This window comes from Chanodichthys erythropterus, chromosome 14 (genome assembly GCF_024489055.1).
Source record: "Chanodichthys erythropterus isolate Z2021 chromosome 14, ASM2448905v1, whole genome shotgun sequence".
NCBI classification, from domain to species: domain Eukaryota; kingdom Metazoa; phylum Chordata; class Actinopteri; order Cypriniformes; family Xenocyprididae; genus Chanodichthys; species Chanodichthys erythropterus.
Window position 1 is genome coordinate 21,792,484 of NC_090234.1, and position 11,064 is coordinate 21,803,547.

An 11,064-nucleotide genomic window follows, 5' to 3' on the forward strand; every position below is an offset into this window, starting at 1 on the left:
TCCGTGAGGCCTCCATAGGGAGCAATGGCATTTCCTCACTCAAGATCCATAAAGGTACTAAAAACATATTTAAATCAGTGTCACAGTGTGAGCACAGTGGCTCAATATTAATATTATAAAGCGACGAGAATATTTTTGGAGCGCCAAAAAAAAACTAAATAACGACTTATTTAGTGATGGCCGATTTCAAAACACTGCTTCATGAAGCATCAGAGCACAAATGAATCAGTGTGTCGAATCATGATTTAGATTGCGTGTCAAACTGCCAACGGCTGAAATCACGTGACTTTGTCGCTCCGAACAGCAGATTTGATACACTGATTATTTTATGCTCCGATGCTTCCTGAAGCATTGTTTTGAAATCGGTCATCACTAAATAAGTCGTTATTTTGTTTTTTTGGCGCTCCAAAAATATTCTCGTCGCTTTATAATATTAATATTGAACCACTGTACTCACATGAACTGATTGTTTTTAGTACCTTTATGGATCTTGAGAGAGGAAGTGTTCATTGCTCCCTATGAAGGCCTCACTGAGCCGTTGGATTTCAACTAAAATATCTTAATTTGTGTTCTGAAGATGAACGAAGGTCTTACAGGTGTGGAACAACATGAGGGTGAGTAATTAATGACAGAATTTTCATTTTTGGGTGAACTAACCCTTTAAATGTTTTATACTATTGACACACACAAGCAGAGTTACAACAAAAAATATTTTCTAGATAGAATAAAATTCTAAATAAAATATGAAGCAGCACAACTGTTTTCAGCATTGATAATAAGAAATGTTTCTTGAGCAGCAAATCAGCATATTAGAATGATTTCTGAAGGATCATGTGACACTGAAGGCTGGAATAATGATGCTGAAAACTCATCTTTGAGCCTCAGGAATAAATTACATTTTAAAATATATTAACCTATAATACAGTTAATTTAATTTTGATTAAAAAATGCAGCATTAGTGAACATGATAGAAAAACATAAATATTTGAACAGTAGTGTGTATTCTATCATTTTTAGTGAAAGCGAACAACAGTGTTTCTAATGCTTTGCAAAGTTTATTTGTTTGCAGCATGTCATACAACACATACTATGTTCATACCTTTTCTCAAAACAAAAGGACAAAACAATTGGCACTGAGCCTTCGCAGATACTGTCAAAAGACAAGAAAGTGGAAGGATTCAAATAGTTTAATGGGTCTATGTTACAGTTTCTCAACTTCAATAATACCTTGACAGAGAAGAAAGCAAAGAAACATGACGGTTTGCTGAAGCTCGGTAATGATCCAGAGTTTTACATCACATACTTAAATGAAATTATAAGTCAACTTGAAATTTTCTGTAATTCAAATGGAAGATAAAACAACGCAGGGAAGAACTTGATGTTTTGTTTCAGGGGCGGAAGAAGCTTGTTCTTTGAAATGTGCACCGATAAACAAAATGAGATCAGAAACGTGTATTAAGAAAGTAAATAAGTTCTAACTTTAATTTCATGTTGACTTTAATGAATGTGAAAGTACTTAAAAGCCTAAACTCTAAAAGTTTTGTTAATGTTAATAATAGTTTCCTTGTCACTTATAAACTCTACGACATTAACCAAACAAAAATATACATAATATTGTGACTGAAATATTTTTCAGGAAATCATGCAAACTGAGTTTTTATTCTTCTCTCTGAAGCAATGATAACATCAAAAAAACTTAGGAAATAGCAGAAAGGTTTCATGGCTTTCAAACGATTTTAAAAACATATGGCATTATTTAAGAATGTATTCGGAAATGTGAAGTGACGCTAAAAGCATTAATCTATCTTATTGTGTCAGTGTTGTGAGCACATTTGAACAAAAACTAATTAACAAACAAACAAAAAAATCTTTAACCATGAAACCTGGGCCAGCCCAGATCCACAAGGATCACACAACTACTAACAAAAATACATTAAATATCTTAAGTTATTAATGCTTGTGGAATTGTCCTCCTCCTTACATATCCCTACAACAATTTCTCAAGATATATCAAACAAAGAGACTCACAATTACACAGACTGTACAAAACTGCGAAGTGTACAAAGTACAAAGGGTTATCTCCTCTCCCATATCAGGCAACAGCTCCGAGTTGGTCTGCGCCCTCTGAACACTGGGCTTTAATACTTGTTTATTCCAAAGATCCTGACTCCATGGAGTTGTGGCAGTTTTGGGATGAGAACACTCAAAAGCGAAGCTGTGTTTATCACAAAATGTGCTGTGTCGTATTTTGTGTAAAAGCTGGCGAGAAAATATCTGCAAAGCAAAGCAAAACAAGTGTTATATTTCAAAATCAGTACAGGCTCTTCTAGAATACAAATCTTTAAAGTGCCCCATTATGCTATTTTAAAGCTTCCTAATTTTGTTTTCAGGGTCTCCTACAATAGGTTTACATCCATCCAAAGTCAAGAAACACTTTAATTTTCTCATAATATACATTGCAGCATCTCACAGTGTCTGAAACGTTCGATAAAGGATTCAGTCTCTCTAAACCCCTCCTTTTTGAGAGCCTACTCTGCTCTGATTGGTCAGATGGCCCATTCTGTTGTGATTGGTCTACCGCTTACAGCACATCAGAAATGAAAAGCCTATTGCCATAACTTAATTTCAGCTCCGGAGGCTTTCTCAGCACTTGCACACACAGTGATACAAACTGTAACGAGGGCGTCTTTTTTACCGTATCAATACAAGCCGGAGGCCTCATCCTTTGGAAAAGCATGCAGAGTGGATTGGCTTTCGCAGTACAGAAATCAGTATCTTCTTAAAGGAACACTCCACTTTTTTTGAAAATAGGCTCATTTTCAAAAAAAGCATAGTTCATTGAATCTGATTAGACAGTTAGCATCGCGCTTAAAAATGACCAAAGAGTTTTGATATTTTTCCTATTTAAAACTTGACTCTTCTGTAGTTACATCGTGTACTAAGACCGGCGGAAAATGAAAAGTTGCGATTTTCTAGGCTGATATGGCTAGGAACTATACTCTCATTCCGGCGTAATAATCAAGGAACTTTGCTGCCGCATCATGGCTGCAGCAGTGCAATGATATTACGCAGCGTCTCTCACAAACGTCTCCATGGTTGCAAGGCACGTTCCCTGTGCAAGCAGGGGCTCACAGGCGCTGCGTAATATCATAGCAACCACTGAACAGACATTTAGAAGTGTATTTTAAAATGCAAAGCAATGAAAATAATAATAATAATAAAAAAAAAGTAAACACTTGCATTTTTTTGCAAGACAGTAAGTGTGTCCCATCAGGTAATCAAAAGTTCTACACACACTTGCAGTCTTCACGCCTTCTTGAACACTTGAGCCAAATACAGGAAATACGTCATGTAAGTAGACATATGGTCAAGTGCAAAGACCACAAGTGTGGGTATTTGGACAGGGCTTATGCATAGATATGTTTACGTGTAATCTCTCAATCAGTGTTTCAACCGCTGAAAGATATCAATAGATCATCTTGACAATAATATCTCATGAAGCATGACATTTACCTCAGGCAAGTCATCTAGTGTCCACAGCATGTCAATTCACTATAGAAACTAACGAACTGTCATGTTTGTGTACCGTTACACCCATAGCTGGCTCTATGCACATTTGTTACAAACCTACATAGCTTCGTGAAGGAAGTAAGACTGGATTTACTGACGACTTATTTCAGGTAGTTCAGAATCGGTTCTTTCTTTTAGGAGACAATGACTCCATTTGTTGTGCTTTTACATTCACAAACAGCTACATTACACACTACATGAAAGGTAATATCCAAAAAAAGCATAATGGGGCATTTTAATGACCAAAATATGTCTATAATATTCACTATAAGATATTTAACATTTCATTTTTTTTTTTTGTGTATTTAGTTAAAAATGCTGCACAAAACTTACAAAATGATTGGTGAGATTGTAAAGAATTTTCTAGATGATGTGAACTGCACGCCGTAGTCCAGCTGTTCCCAGTGTGTGAGAAGTCTTGCCTTGCCCTGGTCTGGAGTTTCAAATGGTGTGCCTTTCACTGCATGCATAAACACATACATACCCTGCGGGAAGACAGAAAGATGATCCAAATGTCACGGATGCCATTCTCAAAGTTGATAACAATTGGACCTTTTAATATGAAGCTCAAAGGGATAGATGAAGAGTGTTTCAACTGTTTTTGCCCATACAATAAAAATCAAAGAGGTCCAAAACAGCACTTCATTGACCCACTGACTTTCACTGTATGGACAAATATTTTTATTTTTTTCCAAAATATCTTTTTTTTGTAGTGGGTGAGTAAAAAATAGTTTTTGGTTGAACTATCCCTTTAAAGACCTGAGATGGGTCCGAAATCGCACACTGTCTGAGTAGGTACTACATTTGAATTTGAATTTACTTCACGACCATTAAAAAAAGTATGCTCTCTATAGTATGAATATGGGTGGTATGAATGAAATTCAGATGTACTACATCCGCCATGTTGTTACTGTCATGTGACCTACCAGCGTCAGGTGCGTCACTTCACTGCCATTCATAAATCCTCTCCCGTGGCCTCATGGGATAGTAAAGTGTCCATTGAATGCGCACTTCAGAACCTTGGCGGAAGTAGTAGGTCATCCGGGGACTTTTTGAATACTATGTATTCGGTCAAACTACTCTTTTGGCGTACTGCTTTTCATATTCTATATGGTAGGGAAGTATTTGATTTTGGACACAGTGCTGGTCTTTCTTTCCTATTAAACAACCCTTATTAAGAAGACTCAGTTTAACCTCCATTCTACTGTAAGGATGTACATTTTGGTCATTTTGACTAGTCAAGAACATAAAGCGAGTACTCAAGTACTTTAGGCAGGTTTATTTTAGTGTCATTGAGACGTAGTGTTTAGTAGTTAATAGTTTGAATTAGTTATTTTTATATTTTTTATTTTAATTTTAGTACTTTTTAATAATTTTGTTTTTAGTTGATAGCTTTCTTCAGTTTTAGCTGAAAATATATATATTTTTTAAAGGTGCCGTAGAACGTCTTTTTAAAAGATGTAATATAAGTCTAAGGTGTCCCCTGAATGTGTCTGTGAAGTTTCAGCTCAAAATACTCCATAGATTTTTTTTTTTTATAATTTTTTTTAACTTCCTATTTTGGGGCATCATTAACTATACACTGATTCAGGCTGCGGCCCCTTTAAATCCCGCCCATGGAGCTCGCGCTTGCCTTAAACAGCATAAACAAAGTTCACACAGCTAATATAACCCTCAAAATGGATCTTTACAAAGTGTTGTTGTAATGCAGCATGTCTAATCGCGTAAGTACAGTGTTTATTTGGATGTTTACATTTGATTCTGAATGAGTTTGATGGTGCCCCGTGGCTAAATCTAACATTACACACTGTTAGAGAGATTTATAAAGAATGAAGTTGTTTATGAATTATACACACTGCAAGTGTTTAAAAATGAAAATAGCGACGGCTCTTGTCTCTGTGAATACAGTAAGAAAAAATGGTAACTTTAACCACATTTAACAGTACATTAGCAACATGCTAACGAAACATTTAGAAAGACAATTTACAAATATCACTAAAAATATCATGTTATCATGGATCATGTCAATTATTGCTCCATCTGCCATTTTTCACTATTGTTCTTGCTTGCTTACCTAGTCTGATGATTCAGCTGTGCACAGATCCAGACGTTAATACTGGCTGCCCTTGTCTAATGCCTTGAAAATGAGCTGGCATATGCAAATATTGGGGGCGTACATATTAATGATCCCGACTGTTACGTAACAGTCGGTGTTATGTAGAGATTCGCCTGTTCTTCGGAGGTCTTTTAAACAAATGAGATTTATATAAGAAGCAGGAAACATCGGTGTTTGAGACTCACTGTATGTCTTTCCATGTACTGAACTCTTGTTATTTAACTATGCCAAGATAAATTCAATATTTAATTCTAGGGCACCTTTAAATATTTTATTTTACTTCAGTTAATGTTTACTTTTTGTTTCAATTAAAAAAAATGCTTTTTTATGGTTTTAGTCATCTATAATAACCCTGACTTTAGCAAGTCTCAAAATGTGTCTTTGAAAATGAGATTTGAGAGCTCTGATGGAGGCGAAAATTATCAATGAACAATGACCTAAATTGCAGTCTTTTCCTCATGGAAACTATCGTATGGCTTCAGAAGACTCGGTATATTGACTTTAGATCATCCCTCCCTCCTTTGTCATCCAATTCAGGACAACAGAAACATTACAGTATCCCTATGAATAGCTTCTCTCTTTAATTGTGGTACAAGAACATCATCATGCCAGAGAGCTTAAACTTGGTCAGTGTTGTCATGCCATTGACCTTGAATCTTTGTGCAAGCGAGTCCTTACATAACAACGCCACACAGACTAAGGAAGAATCAAATGTCGAGACTCCAACTAGCCACAGGGCACTGCTGAGAAAATGACAACCCATAGACAAGTGAACAAAACGGCATATAACAAAGGATTATTCAACAGAGAATACTTACAAAATTGTGAATAACATTTGTGAGGGTCCACACAACAGGAACACTGAAGAAGGGAATGCTTAACAGTACAATGTGAAGCATTCCTACGCCGAGCGCATATGTCAACCATATCCCCCGACTGTTCATCACACGGGTGTTTGGGTTGACTTCACTGTGGGCCACACCGACGTTCATCTTGCTTTTCTGTCAATAGATAATCACAGCAGTGCAAAATGTCAAAAGGTGAAATTGCAAATCAATATAAACAATTCAAATCATTTATGCACTAAAACAATCTAAGTAATTGTTTTGAAGCAGCTTTCAACTGATTTGAGGTGTTAGGGGTGTTGTCCACAACTGTTATTTGATAGCTTGAAAAGGACTAGTTAAGAGTAGAAGCTGTCTTACAGTCAGCATGAGGTCTCGTCTATATGCCAACAAAGCATGTTCACACACTTACAATGGGGTGATTCTTCATAGTACTTTGTCCTAATGCATTACTGTTCATGCTGTCTAACACGTACTCAAATAATTCGCAACAGTTCAGCTCTTCTTTGAAAGACCAAAGAAAGTAGAATTGACATTTTATGGCATGTTTGGTTTTTCCGTCACAGTAAACAGTTTAGGCAGCTGTTTGGAAGTCAAAGTTCAATGTTGCCTAATATACAGTGTATTTGTTCAGTTGTTTCTCTTATCTCAAGATTTCTCACTAAAATAATTTCTCTTATCTTGGTTACTACTCAGCATGTCACTTGCTTTTGTATATATGTTTCAATTAAAGAAAAGATCCACAACAAAATGCCATCTCTTAATATTACTCTCATACAAATAAATGCAATAAAAGAAAAACAGAAGGAGATCAAAGGCTGAAGTCCAGCTACTCTTGATCATGTAAACATCTGTCACTAACCACTCAAATGATCCTTCCCTAAATATGAATAACTCTTTGATTGTGTAAGAATGTGTAGTATGTTAATATCCCTTGAGACGACAAGACAGCTGAGAGGAAGTGAATTCAATAGGCATTACTCATGCAAACAATAAAGACAATTTGCATATTTTATACAAATATTAGATATAGATTAAAGTTGGTTTTCCCAATAGCAGCTGTAATAAATAAGCCCATGACACAGATAGAGTTAGCAGCACAGCTACACGACAAAACACTGTCTTATTCCTGCACAGCTCCCGGTCTTCTCTCCTTTAACCACTTAAATAACACTCTTTAAATACGCTTATCCTCTTGTCTGTGCTATGATAGTAAGTTGCTTTGGGGTTTGCGCATGAGCAATGCTCTTTATTTAGCATCAACTGCTTTCATAACAAACACCAGTTGCTTTTGTTTCACTCTACTTCAATTAAACCCCTCAAACATAAATAAAAGCTATTAAATCGCCCTGTTATCGCCAGATTTTGGCATTTTTTGTTACAAAGTAGCTACTCGAATGACTTGGTTTCATAAGAGATGAGTAACGGTACCTTACGTGCGTTTGGGTGAAGCAGGCTGGAGCGCTGCCGGCCTCCGCTGCGCGCACTGTGGGCTGACTCACCGCATACACTCCACTAGCACACAGGCTATCGCAGCTAACGGGATTAGGACAGCAAATCTCGCGACATTGACGCTCCACGCCCACTAAAGGCGTGATGTTTACAATTTACAATGGATCTCAAATCCCAATTTTAATAAAAATTTAGTTTACTATTATATTTTTTATGCTTTTTAAAGGTAGTAACTATAATCCACCGTTATGTTTCTGTACATTAAACTTCTATTTCTGTCGCCATAATTTTTCATCTGTCTCATTTTCCATAATTACAATAGACAGATTATTTTTGGTCACTATCAAATTGTTTTTTTTAAATGGTGATAAATGCATAGTTCTAAATGTATTAGGATTTATTTATAAATTCTACATCTGCAAATTAATGCACCAATCGTAAGCCTCTCTTCATATATTTATAAAGACAGAACATCAAAATATGTCAATAAAAAAATTAAAAACGTATTAAATTTATTTACTCTAGCCATGACATTTTCAATTATTTATTTATAAGCAATATAAATACATAAAACCAGAGCCATAAAACGTACGACAAAGAGACAACGACCAATCAATGCAGAGAATAACAATGACGTCATTTAGGCGCCAGTTAAGCCATATCCGAGAGACTCTCTGGAGCGAGTTGAAAACATGTGAACTGCACATTTGTGTTATGTTATGAATTTATTGGATATCTTTTAACGGATTATTTCATTTTACACAAAGTAAGTTAGAATATATTTGGCCATTTACTAGTTTAACATATTATAATGTTATTAATGTCACTGTTGATTAGATATATCGCCACTTTGTAATTATAAGCTTCTATCTGCTTCTGAACAGTTTTGAGATATTGAGCTTCAAAGTTTTTGCATTTTATACTCTTCTGTTGATAGTACCTTTCTGTTCTGTTCTGCAAATGTACACAACTTTTTAAAAAAAAAAATCGCATACTTTAACGTTAAATAAGTTTTTGACACTTTTGACAAAAATGTCAGATAGAACCTGATCATTTCAAGACGATATTTCCTTTTATAATGCCTGCTGCCCAGTACAGTTTGTGTCTGATTTAACCTAAACAGGTTTATGACCATTGTTGTCACCTTCTTCTTAAGGAGCTCAATATGAAGGCACTTCCAGCTGAGACTGTGCGTCTGTTGTGTAGCTCTCAGGTTATCACATCTGTCCTGAATGTTGTCAAGGAACTGACTGAAAATTCACTTGATGCTGGTTCCTCAAGCCTTGAAGTTAAACTGGTAAATTCACGCTGAATCAACTAACATACTGACCAGTTAGTTTGACATTAGCATGGAAACATGCAGCATCTTTGCCTAATACTTCTCTTTACAATTCAAAATGTGACCTGAAGTAGGCACTAGTTTAGTTCTGGTGGTAACAGATACAGGATATAAAAGAACATTTGCTTTGAGGTGCATTTTAAAGCATGTGGGATGACCTTTCCCCCAAAACTTATTAGAACATCTATCATTTTAAATGCATCCATGGCGTTTAATTAGAAAGCAAACTGACAAACAGGCATTTCTTTTAAAGAAATCTATTTTTTCAAAACATTTCACAGAATGAAGTACTGTATGACACCAGTTGAGGCAATCTGACCTCTTCATACTGTATAAACAATAAAAATCACATTTGAACCAGTTGGTTAAAGTAAAGTGAAGAAAAATCATGCTAATATCAGCACTAGCATAATTAGTTTGCAGATGCAACTTAGTAGGGGTGTAACGATACCCTCATGTCACGATTCGATAAATACTGAACTCAAGATACGATATAATTGCGATACTCCAAGATATATGGTAAAACAAAAAATTAACTGTTAAAATGCTAAATTCGGTATTACATTGGGGATAGGCTTGGACTTGTGCTGGTAACCCAATGCACAGGACAATGGTGACACCAGAATAAAAATATTCATGATTCTAATGCTGAAACAGATAATTTAGATGAATATGTTTGCACTCTGTCACTGACTATATGTATTTAAAATAATGTAGGCCACTTTCTACTGGTAACATATGACATTTGGCATTATCAGGACCCACAAATTTTCCCCATTGCATTATATTCAACATTATATATAGTAGTTCAATGTAGAACTGACACTAAAACTCTGTCTGTAAACTTGAATTTTTTCCTGTACACATTAATTTTCATTTTGGGTGAACTTTACACAATACATATTGTCAATATCCACGATATGAAATTGTTGCATTTTTATAATGTGATATATCGTGACACAATATATTGTTACACCCTTACAACTTAGTGATGTTTTGTTTCTAATGCAGTGACTTATACATTTCTAAGTGGCCAAATATTTTTGTGTGCACTGTTAAAAGCTAAATCTATGTTAATGTTCTGTTGTGTTCAGGAGAATTATGGATTGGATCGCATTGAAGTCAGAGACAATGGTTCTGGAATCAAAGCTACTGATGTTCCTGTGATGGCTGTAAAACACTACACGTCTAAAATCTCCTGCCACGAAGACCTGGAGCAGCTAGAGACTTACGGCTTTCGAGGAGAAGCTCTGGCATCGATATGTGCTATCTCGGAGGTTACATCTCGCTTGTTTTATTGTTTTAGTTAGAGATGCACTGATATTAAAACTGACAGAAAATATAAAAATTATTTTCATGTTATGGCTGGTATTAAAATTCTCTACCATTATGGCTGAAAAAAAAAAAAAGTGTGTGTGTAATATATATATATATATATATATATATATATATATATATATATATATATATTATAATATAGTACAGTCCAAAAGTTTGGAACCACTAAGATTTTTAATGTTTTTAAAAGAAGTTTTGTCTGTTCACCAAGGCTACATTTATTTAATTAAAAATACAGTAAAAACAGTAATATTGTGAAATATTATTACAATTTAAAATAACTGTTTTCTATTTGAATATATTTCACAAAGTAATTTATTCCTGTGATCAAAGCTGAATTTTCAGCATCATTACTCCAGTCTTCAATGTCACATGATCTTTCAGAAATCATTCTAATACGCTGA

At 35.2% G+C, this 11,064-nt stretch overlaps 2 protein-coding genes across 4 annotated transcripts in view; one reads left to right on the forward strand and one right to left on the reverse strand.

Annotated features, from left to right (window-relative positions):
- Nucleotides 1-1,172: 1,172 nt before the first annotated feature.
- Nucleotides 1,173-8,044, reverse strand: ormdl1 (ORMDL sphingolipid biosynthesis regulator 1). 2 transcript variants are annotated; one of them, XM_067409434.1, is made up of 4 exons: nt 7,968-8,044; nt 6,505-6,687; nt 3,904-4,055; nt 1,173-2,274 (listed from the first exon to the last, which is right to left on the reverse strand). In XM_067409434.1, the coding sequence occupies exons 2-4, from the start codon at nt 6,676-6,678 to the stop codon at nt 2,139-2,141; spliced, it is 462 nt and encodes a 153-aa protein (XP_067265535.1). In that variant the 5' UTR covers nt 6,679-6,687; nt 7,968-8,044; the 3' UTR covers nt 1,173-2,138. The 2 variants fall into 2 exon arrangements, with proteins under 2 accessions (XP_067265535.1, XP_067265534.1); XM_067409433.1 differs by having other exon boundaries at nt 7,963-8,032.
- Nucleotides 8,045-8,649: 605 nt separating this feature from the next.
- Nucleotides 8,650-11,064, forward strand: part of pms1 (PMS1 homolog 1, mismatch repair system component) — a 35,030-nt gene continuing 32,615 nt past the window's right edge. Inside the window, exons 1-3 of one of the 2 annotated variants that reach the window (XM_067409544.1) lie at nt 8,650-8,749; nt 9,140-9,280; nt 10,417-10,599. In XM_067409544.1, the coding sequence (XP_067265645.1) occupies nt 9,149-9,280; nt 10,417-10,599 (315 nt within the window). In that variant the 5' untranslated portion in view covers nt 8,650-8,749; nt 9,140-9,148. The remainder of the gene's footprint in view (nt 8,750-9,139; nt 9,281-10,416; nt 10,600-11,064) is intronic. The other variant, XM_067409545.1, reaches the window with a different exon arrangement.